The following is a 24257-nucleotide window of genomic DNA, read 5'->3' on the forward strand; positions in this document are numbered from 1 at the left end:
ATGCTACAGCAAAATGTATTTGCTTTGCAGACCTGTGGGCGATTATAATTACAAATGCAGCAGCTGAAATTAAAGTTACATTTTGAGTTTAACTATGAATTTCACTTCGACAAACTTAATTCATTCCAGGTGCGGTGCAATCAATTGAACATGACAAGCTGATCAACTGTTCAGGCTCAAATGGGGTTATTCCGATTGCCGTTCATTTGCAATTTAGATTCATGAAACATCTAAATGTGACCTGATGAAAATGCGCTACATGAACAGTGGACAATTGTCATAGTGGTCCTGTTATTAGCAGATACAATTGTTGAACCTGGCCTTGGAACAAGGTCAGAACGTCAACAGCACGAATGATGGGGGGGGGGGGATATCCACACCAATGTTGCAGTGGAGGAGTGACCTCTGGGGACTTTGATAGAAAGCCTTGGTTACTGGGAGCAGCTGGAGTGTGGAGGAAGGTATAGCGAGATTATAGGGGAGAGTTATGCAGGGTCAAGTCCTTAAGAGGCCCTTGAAGATGGTGAGCGCGATTTTGAAATTGATCTTGGATTGTGAGCCGCTGGGAGGTTAGTGGAGTATCATGGCAATGTGGTCTCATTTACAGGTACGGGTGAGAAGTCTTAAGTGGCATTTCGATCATCTGGAGTTGAGACGAGAGGGATATGGGGAGCCTGTAGGGAATAATAATAGTCGAGCTGGGAAGTGAAGGCATGGATGAGAGCCTTCGCAGCAGTTGAAGGTAAGGAAATGGATGCACAGTAAATGGAGTGCAGATGAAGGTGCAAGGCCTTGCTGAGTCGAGATGTGGCAAGAGAATGAGTCTGCTATCAATGAACACTTTGAGGTATCCGACACCCTGCAATCTATGCTGTGGACTTTTTGCGGATGAGTACTGTACTTATATTTTGACAACATTCATGCAGGCAGAGGGGCATTATTTGAAATGGTGCACGTTTATTGACAACTACTTAGCATAGATGTTTGAACACTTGTATTGTTTCAGTGTTATCGTTGGGTCAGGTTTGGCCTCATTTGACAGCAAATTAAATACAATACTGCATTGCAAAAATGCCTGGAAATGTCTGTTGAACCTTTATGGCATTTGTAACATTGATACATTCATACTCTTTGGTTCTTTCGGTAAAGTCACGTACTTAGAAATAAACTAACTACGTGACTTTACCGAAAGAACCAAAGAGTATGGATTCCTGCAGTCACGAAAGCTTCAAGTCAAGATTGATAAATTCATATTCTTGCAAGCATTGGAAACGATTGAAGAAGGTTGTGGACATCTTTACTACAACCATGGTCAACAAGACAATAAGATAAAGGTTTTGGCTCCGAAAGCAATTCACACTGGTTGCCATACATGGGCAGTTCTGCCAATACACATGGTGCTGCGATGTTCCAGATTGTACCTTGACTGGTTCTGTTTTAATACATCATTCCACGAACTCTTACGGTTTACGGTGCGTGTGTATATATATATATATATTATTATTTCATCAGTAATTATTGTCTAATAAGCAAAGGGCTGGTGCTACCCTGATGTCACACCCAGCCGGTTGCATGCAGGCATTGTCATGCGTGGTTTTTCTGTTATATGGAATTAGGATACAGTAAAACCTTGGATTGCGAGCAAAATTCGTTCCGGAAACGTGTTTGTAATCCAAAGCACTCGTATATCACTTGTGATCACGTGCCACTCGGCAGACAAAGCGTATACTCGTATTGCAAGACCTCGCTCGTTTATCAAATTAATATTTATTTTAAAATTTTGCTCGTCTTGCAAAACACTCGCAGACCAAGTTACTCGCAATCCAAGGTTTTACTGTAGATTGATTAGTCTCATGAGTTAAACTTCACTCTTTTCATTAGCAATCCCTTATAAATCGTGTAAATGTACTCTGTGTCCCTTCCATGGAGTTCCAAAATCTAGTTTTAGTGTTAATCTTCATATTGTTTCAAACAAATTTAAATTAATAACATTATCTACATTCATAATGCTTGCCATTGTTTCAATCTGTATCCCGTTTGTTAAAATATAAAAAAACATGTTTTTAAATTAATAAACATAACTCTTAAATTTAGAAATATTATATGGAAACAATCACTCCTGCAAATCCCTTACAATCCCACCCTCTTGGACAAACGTGAGAGATGCCTCCAATGAACAAAGGCCAAAAACAATGAAATAACAGTTGTACAAGACAATCCTACACCAACTTAACAAATGCCAGTATAAGTTAATCATCGCTTCAACTATATGCCGAATGCGGGGTGTAACGATAGTAAAGACAAAACACAAAAGCAGCAGGGTGCCTCACTGCAAACTCGCTGTCCTTCAGTATGAGGTTAGCAGTAGCGCCGCCGGTCTGTCCTCAGACCTGCCTCGGGATCTCCGCGTTGCAGGCAGTAATGGGGGTGGCTGCGGGGGATGCGGCGGTGGCGATGATGATGGCAGCAGCGGTGGCCCCAGATCCCGATCACTCCTTCGAGGAAGAAGGACCGGTGGCCGTGCTGCCTACGCCGTGATGAACCCTGCGCAGCACGTCCGAGTAGACGGGGGCGAAGACGGCACGGTTGAAGGCCATGAGGCGCGCGAACGTGGCCTGCAGCGGCTCCAGCTCGGCCCGGATCGGGGACAGACCCCCTGGGAGGGGCTGGGGCCCCCGCTGAGGGCTGTTCACCACCAGGGCCCCGAGCATGACTGCTCGCACCCGCGACTCTAATCACAGAAACAGACAGAACAGCTTTTGTTTCACTGTTTTTTTTTATCGGACTTAGTTATCAAATCACGTCCGCATGGTAAGAACACAACTTTTTTTAGCTGCAGGATCAACAAGAGTACGATGTGAACTGGCTTGCCAGACAGGGTTTGTGTGAAGCCCTCTAGCAATGGCCAGTTTGGAGTTTGAGCTCTTAATTATTTTTAAATCGCTGGCTCACTGTGTGGTCGAGTGTCCGTAATTCTGTGTGTGCGCGCACACTCCGTGTGCATACCAATGAGCTTGATGACGGCATTTCCCTCGGAGTTCAAGCTGCAAATCTGCCCGATGAGGAAGCTCTCTGCTTCGGAGGACAGGGGCGGAAAGCCGTGTTCACTCAAGCAGCTCTGCAGCTCCCGCGCCATTTGCTCGCTCACCGATACCAGGGTGTCGCCGATGCCTGGTGACCTGCCCGGCGCCCGTGACGATAGGTTACGGTGAGAACAAAAACATAGCCATATTAGTCGTCGCGTGAATTCACAATCCCTTCTGATTAAAAAGGCGTCTCGATTCCAACATCATCAATCTGCTATTTTGTTTTTTAAAGGTGAGATTTTCACTCACAGTCAGGAAAGAGGGACGTCAGAAAAGCAGTCAGGAAAAATTCATTATTTCGTAGGTTTTGTTAAAGCCCTCTAGCAATTCTGTACAAAGCAAGCAGCATGATATGGTGAATTGTGGTCGGCCCGACATCACGGAGTTGAAACAAAAAAACCCTGTGCATGTTGTCTGAGCAATGGAGGATGGCATGGCAACAAAAAGGAGTGGAATTTCCGCATTCAAATCGCTACCTCCAATTTCCTCCAAAAACATATTTCCAGCCGAGTGGCTTTCCCCTGCCCTTCCGCATACCTTCCTGTCCTCCGCACCTCCGATTAGCGCGATTGGCAACGTACGGTGCAAAAGAAGTTCAACATACGTACATGCACCGGCACCACGACCCCAGCACCCTTGGGGGGCTGCCCCTCACCGCACCTGATGTGCTTTCCCTCGAGCAAGGCCACGGCAGTGGACTTGAGCCGCCCGGCGAAGGCCGAGAGGCCCGAGACGGCGGTGCCGCCGGCGCCCACGGTGACGAGCAGCACGGCGGCCAGCAGCTCCAGTCCCCAGAGGCGCAGCTGCATGTCCTCCAGACGCGCCTGGTCCATGAGCACCGTCTGTACGCGGAGAATGCACCCGCGCCGCTGGTCGCTATCGCTCCTCCGTGCGTTCGTTAGGGTGGAAGGTGGCTGCATTGGGCTTCAGGCTACGAGAGGTGACGGAGGGATCGCTGCGATTTCCAGTCTTGAGTTGGGCTCCTAGGCCGAGGCAATTTGGCCGAATCGTGAAAATTGCACCACACTGCCTCGCATAGGACGTTGTGGACCAGACTTGAGCCCCATAGTGTGCGAGTTAACATCTCGCCAGGTTTGTTGTCGAACAGCTCAAACATCATCTCAAAAGCCTCCACTACCTACCCCTGGCACGACACCCCCTCCAGACCACGAGAGATCGATCTGCGTCCTCTAAAGCTCACCTCGGGGAAGGACCTGCTGCCGTGGTCCCAACGAAGAAGCGTTGCGTACGCGTGGTTCAGCACGGCGATGGCACTGGGAGGGGCCGGGGTCGTGATCGCCTCCTGGCCTGGCACAGCCGACGTTGCCCCCCTTTCGCCTGTGGTGGTGGCGGTGGCGGCGGCGGCTGCCGCTGTTTTCTCGCTGCCCACACCCCTGAGTTCTTGTGAGGCCTCCGTCAGCCACCGAGTGGTAAATTCCAGCGCGTCTGCTTGCAGTCGCGCAGGAATATAACACGCACACAGTTCAAGTGTACTGCCGCGCGCGTGTGCACGCTTGTTGCTGTGTGTGTGTGTGCGTGCGCGCGACCGCGTGGTGGGGTAGTGCGCAGAGTGGTGGCGCAGTGGATTGCACGCTAGGCTATGAAAACGGCGGTCTTCGTTATATTCCCGCTCACGACTAACATTGGTGGTTGATATCTAAACCCCCTCATCACCAACCCGCATTGACCGGGGTGGCGAAGTACGATCAAATAAAGCCCACAACAATCTACATGCCGTGGTGAGGCCCTCGTCCAGTATTGGATCGACAAAGCGCTAAAGGTTTCCTTTTGAGTGATGCGTTTTACCCCCTGCGGTCTATAAGACTAAACGGGAATATTTATTGCGTCACCTGTCATTAAAGGACTGTGCATGTGATCATACTGGGCTGCTTGTTGAGGAACTCCTGGAACTTCTTGCGCTCGTACTCGATGGCCTGCTCCTGCAGGTGAGGCCGCATGCTCTGGATGGTGAAGTTGGCCATGTCCATCTTCATCAGCTCCAGCACCTGGAATATCTCCCTGGAAACCCGACCCGTTGTGCAGAATCGTGTGAGCTTGCCATGCAGTTGCAACATAAGTGCTATTTCACAAAAAGTGTTTGATTATAGAAAAAACTATTAAGAGGAACGTTTCCTGCATCTACCTAGACTGTTTATACCGAGCTGCCGAGTATACCTTGTAAGGTTGTTAAATAAGAGCAACGGCTTTAAGAAGTAACAGCAAGTTGAGCGGTTGTAGTTTCTCTCTTAGAGTCAATGTGATCTCACCGTGATGTCGCTTCCACGCATTTTATTTCAACATCAATCCGAGCGCTATGGCTGCACCCTTGACTGTAACTTTTCAATTCAATTTACCTCACGAGCAAGGCATTAAACTGACATTTCAAAGCCCAAGACACAGCCTAAGCAACAAATCTCTTTTTTTGGATAAAGTCTTCCTTTTTAGTAAGGCAGCTTTACCAACAACAACCATTCTTTGGTAAAAACTCGCTTCCATTCGCCCCGCACGCTTTTCACCGTACATCTGACCACCCTCCACCCCCCGCCCCCCGACCTGAACAGCGGCACGACCCCGGAGACGGTGCGGAGGCGTGCGATGTCGTCGTCGCGCGCGGGTGCACACAGCGATCCCATCGTGTCGAGGATGAAGGTGGCGAGGCGCGCAAAGTCGAGCGCCCCGTTCTGCGCCTCCTGCGCTATCAGCTGCAGGTCCAGTGCCTCCTCGATCACGGACCGCAACCGCGTGTGCCCCGGCAGCAGGAGCAGCAGCAGCGACTGCGATCGCAGCAGGGAAAGGTTGGCCGTAGAGCTGAGCGATCCGGTTATTATGAGTTATCTCAATTGATTTATCAGTTTGATTACGCGACCGATTGGTGACATCATCGGCATCATCAGCCACATCATGCTGGGATTGGATTATAGATGGCTTTGGAGTGGTTGTGAGTTCTAAAGGGCCCAGTAATCAACCAAAAGTAGTTGGATACTATTCTTATTCGATTGAGCGACATAAATGACGAATCGTCTCGGCTCTATTTGCGTACTTGTCACTCTGCACAGTTACCAGATGTTATGAAATGTCTTTTTCAAGGCCAATTATCAAATCATCGTTGAATCAGCCACCCCCCCCCCCCCCACGCTTTACCGAACCATGGGAGCTGTTTGACCACACTTCACCACATTGATCAATGCGGGTTGGTGAACGGGGCCTCTCCCAAGACTTTTTCAGATATCACTCGCTACTGATGTTAGCGATGGCCGAGAATGGAAATCGGGATGCCGGGTTCGACAGGTTTTTTTTTGTCTGCTGAATTTGATATTGCTTGCCATTATTAACTATTACCCATTATTAATATTTTATAGGAGAGTGTTGTTTTTCGAATCTCTCTTGCAATAGAGATCTTGTTACTTTCCTTCACACTATCACCAGCATGCCCTTGTTTTTTCATAACTATGCTGAAGTATTGGGAACCTTTAGAGTAATATACGTTTGCATTCATTGCCCAAATTACTTGAATTTAAGCCGAACAGGAAAGTATTTATTAGCATACCTGAAGATCATACAGAAAAAGAAAGAAAATTGATGACATCATCGTCGTCATCTCTCCCTTGCAACCGCCGTAGTGGCTACCTCCTTGATCTCTCCGAGGAGCACGATGGCATGGTCGTAAGTCGGGGGATCCTCATCCAGTTGGGTCTGCAGGCAATCCCAGAAAGCTTTGCGTACGATGTCAGACACGTGTTTCTCGAGGCTGTGGAAACCGCAGGAGGGTGGGGGGGGGTCACAAATGCATCTTTGGGGGGGGAGGGGGGCGGCCGGAAAACGTTGCCAACTCACAGACTTGCCTCGTTCGAAAACCTGACAACGCAACCCCAAGAACAAACTGGTATTCCTCTTCGAGATTACCAAAGTAACGTTAGTCCACGGTGGTGATCTTGTCCTTCCTGTCCATTGTGTGTATTAAAATAGCCGTACCAACGGTAATCCCTATTGAAGTATGGTGCCCTGTATAGGCATGCATCTAAACTATGCATTATTTGATGATTCGCTTCCACGCAGCACTAAGTCGGTAGTTATCCGAACGGGTAAAATTATTTTGATTTATTTCAATTTCGATAGATTCTCTAATTAGTCTTGGCCAGTAGCAGCTAGTTTTGCACAGAACTTCAACATTATCAAAATCAATTGCGTGTCCTTGTTGGCACGCGTGTTCTGCTACTGCTGACACTATACGTTGCGCCTGACGCGGCTGTCTGGCTTGACCACCTGAATGTGAAATTGTCGTTGTTGCTCTGCATCTAAATCAGCAGCCATACGAAAGAAGTAGTGGGCAAAGGCATCCACACAATAACCGAAGTCTTTGTTTGCGTTGCGTCTATCTTTACACGGTACGTGTGTATGTTGAGCTTCTCTCGCACCGTACGTAGCCAACCGTGCTAATCGGAGGCGGGGTGGCCCGCCGTGCCGTACCTGTGCTCGGGCGGAGGCTTCTTCTGCAGCTGGAAGTCGCCGTTGAGCACGATCTCGTGAGCCAGCGCCATGTTGGTCATGCTGTGGGCCGTCTCCATCAGCTCGTCCAGCGACACCAGCCGGGGCGGGCTCGACGCTGTGGCCGCGCACACACATGCGCGCGCGTGCGCGCAAGCGTAGATGCATCATTGTGTGCGTCAGCAATTGCGGTGCCAAGCGCGAGCAGTGAAGGACACCAGCATTGCTTTTGGCGTGCCAGGCTGATGACTAGTTTGGCTCCACGATATAGTCATGGTTTTTCAGGTAATGTACAATCAATGTGCTTGTATAAGTAGTAATCACTCTCGGGAAGACTTAAAGGTTTTTTTGGGGCGATGTAGAACACTGCGTCTGTGAACATGGAAAGATTTGAAGCTTTCGTGACTGCAAGGAGTCATCTTCTTAGGTTTTTTCGGTAAAGTCACGTAGAAAGTAAAATAAAATAAAAACAAAAATCACGACGTTTCGGAGGCAACACAAGTCTCCGTCATCAGGTGGGACCGTCACAGCCAGATTAGCTGTATCAAGGTACAGCTAATCTGGCTGTGACGGTCCCACCTGTATCAAGGTACAGCTAATCTGGCTGTGACGGTCCCACCTGATGACGGAGACTTGTGTTGCCTCCGAAACGTCCTGATTTTTGTTTTTATTTTATTTTACTTTCTACGTGACTTTACCGAAAAAACCTAAGAAGAACATGGAAAGAATTACATTTTAAACTACGGCCCTTTAATCAATCCACTGTTGGATGAGGACACTCCCCACACCACGCGGGTCGTTATTTCACCAAACTTTACCATGCGGGTTAGGGGGGGGGAGGATAGACAGGCGAGCACAGAAAGTAGATTTGAAAAATGTATTGTGCTGCACTGCCATCCGCTGTTCACCACACAGCCTCGCAGCTGCCTATTACAACCGTGCATGCGTGGTGGTCACCCATCCAAGCACAATCCAGACTCAATCCTGCTTAGCTCCTGAGCGCTAATGAGATCAGGCATATTCCAGATGATTATTTGATCGAGTGGATGTAATGCCCAGGATTAAATCGGTCAACGGGTTCAAATGAAGCACCATGTGAGATTGGCAGTTTAACTAATTATTAAAATAAACAATTACTCTATTTTAACAAGCTAATGTTTAAATGTGGGTCGATTAACTCTGCTGCAAGACACCAGGGTTTATATTTAACAAAGGCCTGTTTGTTTTCTATAATGGTTTACACTTCAACTACAACACTTACTGTCAATGGTGCCACCGTTCCGCAATGGCTCGCTTTGCGACACCGTTGTCATTCAGTTTGCACAGCACCGTGGAGCTCGCACGTGGCCATTCACCCACAAGTGCAACATTATCGATCTCGTGCATTATCCGTATCGATTACATGTACTCTCAGCTGAAGCCGATATTATTTTCACCATTTCCATGAATTCCCTTCATTTGCAGAACTCTTGGACTAACGATCACTCCTTTAGCCAATTCCATTTTTTCCTACGGATTCATCTCCACCGAGCTGACCCCACCGAATGTGCATCAAGCTCAACTTGCCACTGCCACAATGGCAGTGACTCTGGGCTAATGCTTTGGTTTCCAGTTGGAATGAAGACCCAAAATAAATCCTGCACCGCACCGCACAGCTGTTCAGTGGCAGCCACGATAAGCCATGAAAATTAAGTAAAAATATTAAGTGCTTTGAAACGAAGCTCTCTTCTCCCCGGTGATGACCACGAGGCTTACCACAATTCACCATGCCACGGTGTGAAGAAGTGTCTTAGATTGCAACACAAGCAATCACCATCAGGTGAGAATTTTAATGTTATATTTGTATTATTTTATTATTTCCCTTATACGTGACTTTACCGAAAGAACCAATAATACGAATCCCCGCAGTCACGAAAGCTTTAAATCGAAGTGTCTTAGCTCGGGATTACAATGCTAATCAATGAATTACACTTTGTATATTTATTGTTGGTCTTCTTCATTCTGCCTGTCAAATAGTCTTGCCCCTGGGGCATACAAATATTTGGGGAAAACAAGATTCGTTCACGCCAGCCCCCCACCTATGGAGGAGAGCGAGTTCTGGGGGCTGGGTGTGTTCTGCCGGACGCGCTTCCTCACGCTGCCCTCCACCTCCATGGCGGATCCCGAGCTGTCCGCCCTTTCGCGCAGGTGCTCCTCCTCGTCCGCTTCCTCAGCAGGGCCGCGTCTTTCGCCGCCATCCCGAGACATAATGGCCCCGTCGTTCCACCCTGCCAAGCGGTGGGCATGCCGTTCAAAAATTGGCCACGTGACGTTAAACGCAGAAGTGTGAAAAAAATCCCGTAATGGGTGTAATCGTTTCATCCCTGATCACAGATATGTTAAGCTGGCCATGTGACACAATGCCTCATTATGTTCAGTATCAGAACAACTTTTGCCAAACGGTAATGATGCATGATTCACAGGCAATTTTACTGACCAAAAAGCGGAACGCTCAATATCCACTAGAAGGAATAATCACACTTGTGATTACACAGTTAAATAGCACGCTGACAGCAGAACACATTACTACAGGGAAAAAGGCAGCAAATGCTAATGCCCAACACTGAGATGCAATGTCCACCACGCAAACAGTGGGAGCAACCTTCATTCATTTCTGTCGTGCTGCCAAGACTTTTTTGATTTACTGCCAGCGGCCGACAGAAACACTGCAATGTCCTACTGCTAGCACGCAGTTACCACTAGCTACAGCTCATGCTATGCATGTGCTTTGAGAATGCTTTTCACGAGGCACCAATTCCTAATGAAATGGAACAATGGAAAAGAAAAAGAAAATTCAGGGTCGTTATTGAAATATATATCAGCAGAAAGTAAATGCATCAGGGGCAAAAAAACCGTTTGAACAATGTTTTAGCAACAGCGCATCGCAATGAATATTCTGGAGAGAATCTCATCAGTGCGGTTTTGTGATTGGTATAGTGTGACAGTATATAACGATGGTGTCCTTGACTGTATGACGGTTTTTTTTATTCATGTCTGTAGTTGTTTGGCTCCAAAGAAACGAACGGATGTAAATTCTTACCATCTTTCTGTACGTTTGAGAGCTGAAATTGTATGAACACCACCCATTGATGCACTAAACCCGAACCACCACCAAAATATTCGAACGTCACTGGTAGGAAATTATTTTCTCTGTGGTGAATTCCCAACCCCTTTAATAATGTAATGCATATCCCTTTATCAGTCCACCGTTAACTGAAGGCCTCTCCGCACCTTTCAGTCTTAAGATTTTCACCACACTGGTCATTGCAGAGTGGCTAAGGAGGTGCCCAGGACCGGATGAGTTGTTAGTCATGGCCAGAACTCGAACTCGGCTCACCGGGTTCATAGCGCAATGCGCTAACCATTGCACCACGATGCACAACTGTTCTCCTACGTGCCTCAAAAATAATATCATTATCCAGGAAACGTTCACAAAACATGAAGACTATTCAATAGATAATTCACGATACCTCCTTCAGGTGGCAACATTTTATTGGTACCAGCGCCTCTAAGCTAAATTTCCTTAACCTTTTCCAGTGAGTGGGTTATGAGAAAGTTGCCTTTCATTGAATCCATACATTTTACATTCATACACCAGGACAGCGTCACCCGAGTGTAGGTCCCTGTGTTGGGAGTGTTCTGCTTATACATTAAGGGCCATTCCCCAAAACGTCACTTATTACATGGTGCACAAGTGAAACTAAGAAATAAAACTCTACACATTCGTCAATAATACTGCCTTTTTACAAAAAAAAAACTGACAAAAGGTGACGTTTCAGGCAATAGCCCCGATTGGATTGTGCCGGTAGGGCCTAACGGCTGGCGTCACCCATCCGGTGTGTAGGTTCGTGGTGGACGAGCCTTGGTCCGCTCCTGATGAATGGTTGGTTATTACACTTTTTTAATCATTTTCAAATGAACATTTCAAAATAAGATATGGCCAAACATCTCAATATAGGCCCCACAGAGCTTGGGTAAATTGTTGTAAGACAGGGGTGGGGAACGTCCGGCCCACGGGCCGTACAAGGCCTGCAAAATCATTTGGTCTGGCCCTGCCAAGGCAACCGCAGGTGGGACTCGAAATTAAATAAATCTAGGAGCAAACCTTGAAAAGCAGTTGCGAGTAGCAACAACATCAATAGCCAGCTAACATCACACGCCTCACCAAAGAGAAGCAGTTTCAGCCATCACATTAGGGGCGAGTTAATTAAATGTTTGACCAAATAGAACAGGCTAATTTTTAAGTTGATAATTTTGTATGGCCCGCGAATGATGTTATAAATATCCAAATGGCCCTTGGCAGAAAAAAGGTTCCCCACCCCTGAAGGGGTACGATCACGAATTCTACAAATGACAATGACCAAACTCGCGACAGATGAGACTCGAACCCAATTATGAGTTGAGATTATTTTGATGCTATAAATGTCCAAATGATGGGCCACTTTGTTGAGCTATCATTTGTGGCCAGGTTGCTTCTGAAAAATAAGTTAATACCTAAGTAGGCGTTTCCTGGTAGGATGGGGGCATGGTTAAGTTTGTATTTGTCAAAGGTTGATTTCATTACCTTTCTTGCACTTTGTACTGCTATCGAGTTTTTGTACCGTTTGTTGTTGGAACGTTCTTACCCAGTGTCCCTACTGGACATCTGCGAAGTAGATAATCAGATTCCTCCAGTATAAATACATATTCTGATACATATTCTGATCTTGATAAATATTCAGATTCTGACTCTTAGGTTTTTCGGAAAAGTCACGTAGGTAAAAAATAAATAATATAAATTATATAAATATTATTATTTTTTTACCTACGTATTTATTTGTTACCTACGTGACTTTACCGAAAAACCTAAGAGTATGAATCCTTGCAGTCACGAAAGCTTCAAATCTAGAATTCAGATTCTGAATTAACGAAGGCCAGCACGTGATCCTCCCACCCATTGGAAACCACAACACTGCGCGGGGCATTGTGGGTCACGCGAAGAAACACCGCAACAGCAGCAGCCGCAACCCAAACGGCGCCTTTCAAATTAAAAAATCTCTTTTAGAAAACGAAGTCGATTTACGACCAAAAAAAAACCTAGACGCGATACGACGCGAATTTCAATGAATGGGGGGGGGGGGGGTAATATAAAAACACAAAAAACCTCGGGCCTAACAAAAACAAACTCCACCACGACCACGAACTGCTCCGTCACTGCCCGATGCAATAACTCACGAGACGGGACTCACCGCGAGGAAAAGCGGCGTCTCCCCCCGCGAAACGTCGCCGCTGTTCGATTCGCCCTTTGGGCAGACGACGAGACGCGGCTGCCTGCCGACTGACCGCCTCCTGCGCGCGTGTCGGACACTCACGCTCACCACTACCACCCACCCACGCTCACAACTTTTGTAATCGACACTTGCCCCCAGGGCAGACCGTCAAGGCTGTCCCCGCCTCCATCGACTCCGCCTATAGCGCCGAAGTGCCCGCGAGGCGTTTGCTCAATTCGAAACGTGGAAGTCAACGGTCGCCGTGGTTTTCTATGCCCCAATGTACGGAATTTAAGCGAATTTTACTTCTTGGTACTTGGAATCATGAGCGTTGAAATTACAGCTTCTTTACGGACACAATCGTACGCCTTAATGTAATTAAGGGAAGCCTATTTCCACGAATCACGAGATTCACCTTTATTAAACGAACTTAACCTGCCAATCAACTCAAATTATTCAACTGGGTCACCTGCTGCACGGCGTCACTGGCTGATGTCCATGGCACTTGCTGAATAAGGACCCAAATCAGGGGCCTCTTTCACGCAAGAGCTGCGCTTCTAATTCTGTTCTTTCCCTTTGGCAACACCTTCAAGAGCTAAATGTCAACGTCGAGGTTCTATCGGCCACTAGAGGGCTTCAGGAACGAGAGAGTCCGTGTAGTGTTTAAGGCTCCTACAGGACACACTGCTTTACTATAGAGCCATGCTCTGGTTTTTTTCGGTAAAGTCACGTAGGTAAAAGTAAATAAATGAAAAAAACAACTAAATTAAATCACGACGTTTCGGAGGCAACACAAGCTACCCACGTGACTTTACCGGGAAAAAAACAAAGAGTATGAATCCTTGCAGTCACTAAAACTTCAAATCTAGAATATATGGCCATGGGATGGATTTCATGGCCACAGAACTGCGACTTTGTCTTTTAATTTTCCATTCACGAGGTACGCATCGATTTGTTCATGTTCTGATGTGGGGTTTTTTTTTTCACCCGCCACATTTTAAATCAACATGCGTTTAGAGTATTTGGCTGCTAACAGGACCCTGCGGGGTGGGCTGGTAGGAACGAATAACCAAATAATATAAACATAATGTATTATTACACTTGTTAAGCCAGGAAAGCCCCACTGAGTCAAAAGGTTTTTGTAGGGTCCTGCCAAGTGTTTGCAGTAGGGGTCGATGTTGATACACGGACGGACGGACGGACAGACGGACGATATAATCTATTGGTGGTCTGGTCCACTTCGTTCCTACCAGTATAAACATCCACATGAAGATGATGATGATAAGCCCACTTCGTTGAGTTATTATTTTGTGTGGCCAGGTCGCTTCTGAAAAAGAGCGATATCGATCAGTGTGGGTCTTACCTGGTAAAAAAAATAGTTTTTTAGTTATTTAGCTGTACTACCCTCTCGATGTTCCAGCTTATTATTGTATAAATTGTATTCTTATATCTAGGTGTAATTTACAATTATAATGTAAAAATGTAAAATCAACCTCAAATAAAAGAGCTATATGGCTCAGTGGCCCTTACCTATTAAAATAAAAACTACTTTTGGCTGTGTCGGGTGGTGGTGGGTAAACGACACGTTTATAATTATGGGATCTAACCCCCAAAACTCCCCCTTAATTATGAATAATATCGGTCGCGAAAGCCTACGCGTTAAACTAACAGTGCACATTTCGATTTAAAGCTTTCGTGACTGCAGGGATTAATATTCGTGGTTCTTTCGGTAAAGTCACGTAGAAGGGAAATAATAAAATGAAAGTCAAACAATAAAATCGAAACGTCGTGAGACTTTTATTGAAAATAAAAGAATAAAATCGAAACGTCCTGATACTTTTATTGTTTATTTTTATTATTTTATTACTTCTCTTCTACGTGACTTTAACAGAGAAAGAACCAAGAATATGAGCGCACAATTGTGCGGTGCGTCTTACTTTCCGGAGCGTATTCTACTCTGGTGAATACGGTAAAAAAAAGTCTGCGGTGTGATTGGTCCACAGAAATGCACAACTCAGCCAATCGCCGCGCTCGCTCGTGGTAATCAACGGCGGGTGTGAACCAATGGGGGCACGCTCGCTAAGGGCAAGGCAACGGTCGGCGTCTTAGCCAATCGGCGCGCTCGCCAATGTTAAGCAACGGGGGGCGTCTGAGCCAATCAGCGCGCTCGCCAATGTTAAGCAACAGTCGGCGTCTAAGCCAATCGGCGCGCTCGCCAATGTTAAGCAACGGGGGGCGTCTGAGCCAATCGGCGCGCTCGCCAATGTTAAGCAACGGGGGGCGTCTGAGCCAATCAGCGCGCTCGCCAATGTTAAGCAACGGGCGGCGTCTGAGCCAATCGGCGCGCTCGCCAATGTTAAGCAACGGGGGGCGTCTGAGCTAATCAGCGCGCTCGCCAATGTTAAGCAACGGGAGGCGTCTGAGCCAATCGGAGTCGTGGACGCGGCTTGTCCGCCGATGGTGGAGGAGTAACTTGGAGCTTCGCTCTCAGCAAGACGGCGAAGCGAAGGAGGCGTGAACTGCTCGCCATGGTCGTGCTTGTGCTGGACAACGGCGCCTACACGGCCAAGATCGGATACGCGGGGGACTCGGTCAGGTGAGCGGCTGCGTTCTTCCACGACTCCACCCCCCCCCCCACGACTTCCCACTCCACCGCTCTTGCCTAGCGGGGCGGCCGCGAGCCTAGAGGAGGCCGCAGGCTGGGTCCGCGTTCTGGCTCGGGGTGAGGTGGTGGTGGTGGACGGCTGACCACGGTGTTTCGGGTCTTTGGTTGAAGTTTTTAAAAGTTGTCGGGTTTTTAAACCTCAAGTGTGCGTGGCCAGCAGATGGCAGTACAGCAAATAGCTTCTGTTATTCGCGAAGTGAGAGATGCAATGTTTGGAATTTAATTTAGAGAGACAGATTCGATAACACTCGTGTCTATTGACACTCGTCTTAAAATGAAAGTAAATAGGCCTGGGTAGCACACGTCATGAAGAGAATGGTTAATGCAGCGATGGACGAGACTGGTGGCAGCCTCGCAGCTAAAGGAGGGAAACGCGTCAAATCCTGCCTCATGCCGTTCTGGCAGCTGCCTGATGATGCTGATTGTAACTACCATTGAAGCGTCGTACCCAACTTAATGTTGCGAGATTACTGCACACGGGTGCGTGCAGTTATTTATGCATTGGTACGTTTGTTCAACACGTGACAACTTTATTAGTCGGCTTTGTCGGGTGGAGGAGGGTTCACGACGCGCATTTTATTTACGCGAAGCTGACCCAAAAACATCGATTATTAATCAAACCACCCACATAGATGGAGCAATGAGATCAGCTGGTGTAGAGGAATGCAATTGGAACGTGAGGGATGGCGCCGGTAGGTCTTCATCCAGCAGTAGATAGACATTGGCTGAAAGTGAAGTTGTATGCTGAACATTTTTTGCACCATATGTAGCCTAACTTGCTAATCGGAGGTGCGTTAAAAGTTCGAGGAAATGCCATTGGAGATGTTTTGTGCAAGCGGTTGCACAGTCGTGACACACAGATGGTCTGTTGGGTAAGAGCAGCATGACCAAAACTCACTCTGTAGTGGATTTACATAAACTCAATCTCTTCTCCTGTGTAGTTCTACATTGTTGCGTACACCGTGCATATTGTAGTAGCTGTCGGTTGTCAGCTTTTGCGAAGGGGATCGAATGTATATTTTTGTGATTTGTTTTTAACAAACTTTCCCCCCCACTGTTTCCTTAACAGCATTATACCGAACTGTCAGTTCCGCTCGAAGACGGCTCGACTGAAGACGTTCACGGCTAGCCAGCTCGATGAGATTAAAGATCCATCGGGGCTCTACTTCATTTTACCTTTTCAGAAGGTAACTGTGCAAAGTGGACACCTGCTTCGCATGCAGCTTTTTATACATATGTAATGAGCGACTTCTGCGACAACACATCGTGTAGAGGGTACTTCTTTTATTTCTCACACTGGGCACAACACAGGCTAAACTTATTCTTAATAATAATAGGGGTTTTTCCACTTTTTTCTGGCAACAAGACTGAAATCGTTTTACAAGGATTCATGTCTGCATTAACCACGATACTTGAAGTCAAAATGCAAACAAAAAACACACTATGATAATATATGCATTGTCCTTGAAACTGATTTGTCCACACCAAGGGACGACTTTCTTTTTTCGATGGTTATCCAAAAGCTGCTGCTGTAAAGATTAGAAAAAAACACATCACCATCATTGTTTGCCATATTACAGAAACATATATAAATGAGGATAAGTTTCAGGCACTGGCCTTTCTGTTTTGAAGAAAGGCCATTGCTGTTGTCATGAAGGGCCATTTACCAAAACGTAATTTCTATATTTGGCAATTAAAAAGAGGTTTAATGCCGCCTGAATGTGAACGGTCCGCTACCCATTTCAAGTGGGTATCTTAACGACCTCGCACAGACTAGAGTGGTGATCACATTGTTTGGCATCCAGTGGTTGTTGGAGCCTGGGCTGATGTCCTCATTCACCTGGAAGACAGTCTTGTTGCATCGGGGGACAGTAAGAGATGTTGACGGCTTGGGGGGAAGCCTTCATCCATCAGCAGTAGATAGATCATGGTCAATGATGTTTAAGGTACTATTAATGATGAATGTGTTTACATATTTTTTTATAGAGGTGTTTGTTGTGCACAACTGCAAATTTATTGACTTCAAATTTTTACAAATAGCACTACATTGTGTTACAGTTCCTTGACAGGTGCTTGCTGTTCCGTATTTTTTTCTTGCGTAGGGGTATTTGGTCAACTGGGATGTACAGAGGCAAGTCTGGGACCATTTATTCGGAAAGGAAATGTACAAGGTAAAGTATGGTTTAATAATATTTCGCTGTCTTTGTGTGCACAGTCAAAACACTTGCCATTTGTATTTGCTCCATACGGTTTCCCTGATTGCAACGTGTGCCTGGTGTTTTGATGGACAGGTGGACTTCCCTGAAACAGACATCATCATGACCGAGCCCTATTTCAACTTCCACTCCATTCAGGAGTCCATGAATGAGATCCTCTTTGAAGAATATCAGTTCCGCTCCATACTGCGCACGAACGGTACACCATGCTGCTGCCACCCTAGCTGGAACAGTAGATCATATTGTCATCTGGTTGTAATGAATAAGCGCTGAATTTGCCATTACATCCAACTGACATCCATACAATGCCTAGCCCAACTTTATAAGACAGTGGTTGACCACTGTTGACAATAAAAGGGATTGCAATGCGATAGAAGGTCGCTAGGAATTTCATGGCAGATTAGGGTAAACAACTTGGAGGTTCACCGCTGTTTTTTCATGGATGTTTTGATCGGTGCTGGTCGTTGAAGGGTTCGGAGCCCACAACCATTTCAGATATCACCACTGATTTTAGTTGTAGCCAGCGATCAAACTCTAGTTGCTCAGTTCACAGGGCAGTGCGCTATTACATCACTGCTCCACTTCAGACCCTGCTACAGGCAGACCTGGAGTTAATTATAATTACAAAAGTTGTGTTCATTGTCATTGCATTTACAATTATAATTTAAGTTGACCCTAGGTCTTCTGGCTATCTGAACTTTAGACTTTCCACCAGGGCTGCCATGGAGAAAAGTGCCCACTAACCCTTGACCATTTTTAATGCCCCATTGCTCGCAATGCCATAACATGGATCGTCCGGTCCATTCTTTTCTCTGTGTCATTTGTAGCGGCGACCCTGAGCGCCTACAGCTACCAGCAGCAGAAACCCTCGGAGCTGTGCTGCCTGATCATCGAGTCGGGCTTCTCCTTCACACACATTGTCCCCTTCTACAGGGGCAAGAAGATCAAGGAAGGAATCCGCAGGTAGCCTCACCACGTGCAGATACAACAACAACAGAGGCTTAAAAGGGCGCCATTGATGTAACGCAAGGGGTGATCGCAAAGAGTGGCCTGATAAGAGGAAGCGACGGCGGACTGCTAGGACTGTAGTAACACATCATCAATTGAAATCTGTTCTTGAACCCACAATACACACCTCCTGATTAGCATGTTCGGCTATGGTACGAAATAAGTTGAATATACGTACATACGAGAAGGGATCATATGTTGCACTTCTAATGTCGCTGTCAATGACTGACGAAAGCGTGTGTTGTCAGACTTCTTTAATATGTACTTGGTTACTTTGTCCATGCAATCTCACTTGCTGTTATAATTTTGAAATTGGTTAATTAGTTGACTTAACCCCCTTGCAACTTTTTGAGGTGCCACAATTCACCATGATGTGAAGAAAAAAAAGAATAAATTTCTCGCATCGTGACCCCGAATCATTGAATCGCGAGGGTTCAAATCGATAGTTACTAATGATTGTGCCTCCTGTCATGCCATGGATTTATTGATCACCCCCTTGTAGTTTTCTCCTTGAATTTTCTATCGTGCATTTAGTTATTTGAATTTAACCTCAGGGTTGCATTGTTAAATTGTGAGTTGCAGTTCCTGCGAAAGATATCCATACAGACTAAACATAATAAAAATTGGATATTTCTCCGGTTTGAACTTTGCGACCCCAATTAGTGTTTTTAAAAATACATCCCTAATGAAAATAAAACCAAATTGTTACCCATTTCACTAAACACATTTGCCTCTTTTTTTCTAGGATCAATGTTGGGGGCAAGCTGCTGACAAACCATTTAAAAGAGATCATATCGTACAGGTGAGCATTATTCAAGACCACACGCCTCGCCAACAACATAATTTGACTCAATTCAAGTCCAGTTTATTAAACCAACTGAAGAGATGAGGATAAAAACCTAAAATAATAATAATTGACATTTATAAGGTAAACGTGTAGCCTGAAACTACTGACACTGGCGGCACTGACACTACTTTGTGCAGGCAGCTGCATGTGATGGACGAGACCTACGTCATCAACCAGGTGAAGGAGGACGTCTGTTACGTGTCGCAGCAGTTCTACAAGGACATGGCCATAGCGCAGTGAGTGGATTTAAATCGCTACAGCACATGCCAAGCGTCTGTGTTTCTACGTTGCTCTCACTGTGTCCGATGTGTGTCGTTCTCTGAAACCCGGATAGATTGAAAGGTGAGGATAACACCATCCTCAGAGATTACGTACTGCCCGACTTCAGCAGCATCAGAAAGGGCTACTGTAAGGTAAGGCACCTGATGAATCCCCGAGCGGCGATTCCATTCATTTTCATGATTCCGTGAAACGTCGCAATTTTTGAGTTCGCAGTTGGTCAAATATCCCCTAGGAAGGCACAAATCGATCTGTAAATTGACAAAAGGGGCTGTACGCGTTTGCAAGCTTTAGGCACGGTGACACCCGAGCCACTTGATGATGCAGTTGTGTGTGTTTCCACTGGCCAGCCACCCTCGGACGCGGCGCAAAGTGGGAAGTACACGGGCGGGGAGCAGATCCTGCGCCTGACCAACGAGCGCTTCGCCGTCCCAGAGATCCTCTTCCACCCGTCCGACATCGGCGTACAGGAGATGGGCATCCCCGAGGCGGTGACGCACGCCGTGCAGAGCCTGCCCCAAGGTGAGGGAGTCAGCCACGTTAGGCGTGCGTCGATTAATGGATTCCATCGATTTTTTTTTTCATTTGTTAAGCTCTCAATGCGCGCGTCCAATTCGGACATGGGCAGGCGGCAGCGGAGGAGAAATACTTCTTCTGACAGAAAGCCCTGATCGCTAGAATGGAGTGCATGGTAAGCGGTGTAGAGAGATGAGAATTAGGGTAGAGTCCTCGGGGGATCTTGAAGATCGGTTAGTGCGATATTATAATCGATCTGGGATCGCACTGGGAGACAGTGGAGGGATTGGAGTGTCCGGGTGATGTGGTCTTGTTCACAAGTGCGGGTGGGCAGTCTGGTGGTGGCATTTCTTATCAGGATCATATGGAGATTTGGGGATGCTGTGTAGAGGAGTGTCGCAATGGTTGAGTTGGGATGTGCTGAAAGCACGGATGAGGGTGTAAGACATGTAGTGCAGATGGGCATGAAGGCCTCCAAAGTTTTTTTCTGGGAGAAGAGCCATTTTTCTGGATTAAATAAGAATCTGAATGAATGGCACTTGCATACCGTCTGTAATTAAGTTTTATCATTAACAGTAAATAAAGTATTTTTTAAGCATATGTGAATTCAATTATACACAAATTACTACATCAGCAAGCATGCCAAGTTACAACTTTTTTCTTAGGTACAAGTTCAAAAGATAGCCTGGCCCTATGTGTAGTCCAGTCAAATCCTGAAACAAAGATTAAAATTAAACCAGACAACTATCAAGCTTCTATGCTATAACCGCAATGTGGCGTTGAGAGGACAGGCCGAGGGAATTAACAACTCCTAATTATATTCTTGGTTCTTTCGGTAAAGTCACGTAGAAGGGAAATAATAAAATAATATTAATATAAAACAGTCGACGTTTCGACTGGATTGGATTTCACACCTGATGATGATTGCTTGTGTTGCAGTGTTGCTTGTGTTGCAGTCAAAACGTCTTGAGAATTTTTATTGTTTTATATTAATATTATTGTATTATTTCCCTTCTACGTGACTTTACCGAAAGAACCAAGAATATGAATCCCTGCCGTCACGAAAGCTTTAAATCAAGATTTAACTCCTTATTGTTCTGTATACATTCGTGATGGTCGCCAACAGAGATGCACCCGCACATGTACAACAACATCCTGCTGACGGGAGGCGGCTCCCTGCTTCCTGGATACCGGGACCGGGTCCTCGCGGATGTGCGCAGCCTTACCCCGGACGAGTACGAGGTGGCCGTCGTACAACCCGATAAGTACGCAACATGTTTTTCTTTGTTTTATTACATTTCAATTGGTTTAATAGCGAGAGAGTTCAAGAGAGTGATCCTTAGTTCCCCATGGAAAAGGCACTTGTGTCTTAAGTGGGGTCTTACCTGGCCATAAAGGTGATGCAGTTATGTAGTCAATCCCGGTGGGGGGGGAGGGTCCTTGGAAGATGATGAGCAACCCCCCCCTCATCTTCTACATGTATCCATGTTGCAGGGTGCAGAGCAACAGTTACAAAGTTCATATTCTTGGTTCTTTCGGTAAAGTCACGTAGAAGGGAAATAATAAAAATAAAACATAAAATTCTCACGACGTTTCGGCCACAACGCAAGACAGCGTCTTTCCGACAGCTTTGTTCTTCACCTGAGGACGGCTGCTTGCGTTGTGGCCGAAACGTCGTGAGAATTTTATTGTTTTATTTTTATTATTTCATTTTTTCCCTTCTACGTGACTTTACCGAAAGAACCAAGAATATGAATCCCTGCAGTCCCGAAAGCTTTAAATCGAAAGTTACAAAGTTGCAGTTGATATGGTTACTCTTTTGATTTCATTGCTGACCATTTGCAGATTTAACGTTGGCCAAAGTCAGCTCAACACTGACGATTTCGGTTGTCGCCAACCGTAAAAAAAATTCCCATTAATAATAGTTCAATGGTCATGTGAGGAGGGGCATTACTCTCACATCCAGGGTGGGTGGAAACGTGCTCAGAGGGATCTCTGTGAAGGGCTGTGCTGCACTAGGAGATCCGAATGGATACTCAGTCTCGTGCCGTGAGACGCTATCAGCACAATTGGGGGATACAATTTAAGGAGAATAAAAATTGCCGTCCTTGTTGTGATGTGCGCATCTCCCCGTAGCCCGATAACGCACGCGTGGGAAGGAGGCGTGACGCTGTCCGGCACCGCCGATTTCTCCAACTCGCTCGTGGTGACACGGCAGGAGTACGAGGAGCGGGGCCACGAGGCGTGCGACGAGAAGTTCGACGTTTGATGGCGTGACGGTCACGTGCGACTCTTGGGGATGGCGGGGAGGGGGGGGTCCTGAGCAGTCGCCATCACAAGAGGCTGTGATGTTCGCCGGCTCACAGGAAACCCAAGCGTTTTTTTTTATGTCGAGCATTTGAGCTGTTGTGCCGGCAAGCGAACATTTCCTCCACTGGAAACAAATGAGTACCCCAGCCCGTTTCACTCAAAGAGAAAATAGCGTGGCGAGATACTGTGAACTGGGACACGTGGTTTAAATGGACCCTGAAGCTTGTGCGTCACGTGGCGTTGAAGAGTGTCGTTTGGTTGAGCGGCTTTCTGCACAAAAACGTTTGTTATCGAATTTAGTTTTGTACACATCGTGGGCGGTACAGCCAAGTCCTTTGTTTTACTGTATTCCTATGTGCCCAAGTCCATGCTCCTCCAATGCCCTGACTAGCATGAAGTATTTCCTGCTCGTCCTCGATTTCAGATGTTCTCGCATTCCATATTTCGTCTTCCAGTCATTACTTGAATGCAACATATCCCATCACACATTTACAGTGCGTATTAAATATTAACAATGCCTATCCTTCCTCTGGGCAAAGGTATCAGCCAATGTTTTCCACTCTTTTGCCAATTCCATCCAATGCATTCCTCCAAATCCCTTAATCTCATCCTTTCATCTAATTTTCAGGCTATACCCCCTCTGTTTCCTTCCATCAATCGGCTTCCAATTTGTAAATGTTTCCCATTTGTCATCAGCTGGTCATGATCATCTCGCTAGATGTGTTCATGTCAATACAAAACTGGAAGTTTCTTCACGGTCTTTGTTATTAAAAAAAAATAACATTCACAACTTAAAACATAATATTTCTCATATTCCTTTAGCAATGCAAGGTTAATGATGAATGTGGCGGTGTGTGCCAAAAATACCACTCCCAATGCCATTCATTATCAAAATTGTCCAATATATTGGTGAAAGAAAAGCACTAGCCTGTGGAGGTGCAAGCAACTGGACAGGTGAACAGCTCTTCCGATGCATCTGTGGCTTGGAGGCTTGTTGATGCTTACGGTGGCCAAAGATTTTGCATCTCCTGTGTTGTTTCTGGCGGTGGTGGTCGGTACACCAAGCAGTCTATTTTGGTGAATGTCAAATGGCTCTGCGATGCGCCTAAGAGCTGTGACCAACAATTGCCCACATTTAACTCTGTAATGCCCAAGCATTTTTTTAGTGAGGAATGCTACTTTATGCAAGTAGATTTCGTTTCTTGTACAAAATACTTTTTCTCCTGCCCTGCCACAATGTACTGCATAGGTAATGAATGTGCAATTAAAGCATTTGAATTGAAATAAAAACTTGCCATCGTTTTTGACGAGTTGTACATTTTACCAAGTTGTTTAAACTCCTTAATCTTTAGAAATAAACTCGTTCAAGTAAACAAGTGTTTTTCCTGCACTCATTGAAGATCGATTTTTATCATGGCAATGGATGTATTCACTTTTTATTGAAAAATAAAGCTATGAAAATGTGGCAATTTTTGTGCGAAAGATGACAGGTTAGTATGTCGATTTTTCCATGTGAAAAAAATCGTGAAAATTTGCCCTTTTTACATCATGTACAGC

The 24257-nt window shown here is 46.0% G+C and overlaps 2 protein-coding genes across 4 annotated transcripts; one reads left to right on the plus strand and one right to left on the minus strand.

Annotated features, from left to right (window-relative positions):
- Positions 1–937: 937 nt before the first annotated feature.
- TCP11L1 (t-complex 11 like 1) lies at positions 938–13007 on the minus strand. Of its 3 annotated transcripts, XM_078597070.1 has the most exons (10): positions 12839–13007; positions 9650–9838; positions 7554–7689; positions 6714–6834; positions 5640–5860; positions 4969–5105; positions 4288–4532; positions 3747–3928; positions 3007–3179; positions 938–2731 (listed from the first exon to the last, which is right to left on the minus strand). In XM_078597070.1, the coding sequence occupies exons 2-10, from the start codon at positions 9816–9818 to the stop codon at positions 2490–2492; spliced, it is 1626 nt and encodes a 541-aa protein (XP_078453196.1). In that variant the 5' UTR covers positions 9819–9838; positions 12839–13007; the 3' UTR covers positions 938–2489. The 3 variants fall into 3 exon arrangements, with proteins under 3 accessions (XP_078453196.1, XP_078453199.1, XP_078453197.1); XM_078597073.1 differs by lacking the exon at positions 12839–13007 and having other exon boundaries at positions 9720–9810; XM_078597071.1 differs by lacking the exon at positions 12839–13007 and having other exon boundaries at positions 9708–9797.
- Positions 13008–15300: 2293 nt separating this feature from the next.
- Positions 15301–24182, plus strand: ACTR6 (actin related protein 6). Its single transcript, XM_078597074.1, has 11 exons — positions 15301–15455; positions 16594–16711; positions 17627–17695; positions 17816–17939; positions 18568–18703; positions 19494–19550; positions 19733–19831; positions 19930–20008; positions 20225–20396; positions 21517–21655; positions 22527–24182. Exons 1-11 carry the CDS (start codon positions 15388–15390, stop codon positions 22657–22659), a joined length of 1194 nt encoding a protein of 397 aa, XP_078453200.1. The 5' UTR covers positions 15301–15387; the 3' UTR covers positions 22660–24182.
- Positions 24183–24257: the final 75 nt, after the last annotated feature.

This window comes from Lampetra planeri, chromosome 8 (genome assembly GCF_965212315.1).
Source record: "Lampetra planeri chromosome 8, kcLamPlan1.2.h2, whole genome shotgun sequence".
NCBI lineage: Eukaryota > Metazoa > Chordata > Hyperoartia > Petromyzontiformes > Petromyzontidae > Lampetra > Lampetra planeri.

What these genes read in the sequence shown, in the direction of transcription:
- ACTR6 (XM_078597074.1), top strand. Translation starts at nt 15,388, where the DNA reads ATGGTCGTGCTTGTGCTGGACAACGGCGCCTACACGGCCAAGATCGGA. An exon ending in TACGCGGGGGACTCGGTCAG is followed by an intron (nt 15,456 to 16,593) that starts GTGAGCGGCTGC and finishes TTTCCTTAACAG; the next exon opens with CATTATACCGAACTGTCAGT. An exon ending in CTCCATACTGCGCACGAACG is followed by an intron (nt 17,940 to 18,567) that starts GTACACCATGCT and finishes TGTCATTTGTAG; the next exon opens with CGGCGACCCTGAGCGCCTAC.
- TCP11L1 (XM_078597070.1), bottom strand. Translation starts at nt 9,818, where the DNA reads ATGTCTCGGGATGGCGGCGAAAGACGCGGCCCTGCTGAGGAAGCGGAC. An exon ending in TCCTCGGAGAGATCAAGGAG is followed by an intron (nt 5,861 to 6,713) that starts GTAGCCACTACG and finishes CTGCGATCGCAG; the next exon opens with TCGCTGCTGCTGCTCCTGCT. An exon ending in GGGGTCGTGCCGCTGTTCAG is followed by an intron (nt 5,106 to 5,639) that starts GTCGGGGGGCGG and finishes TCGGGTTTCCAG; the next exon opens with GGAGATATTCCAGGTGCTGG.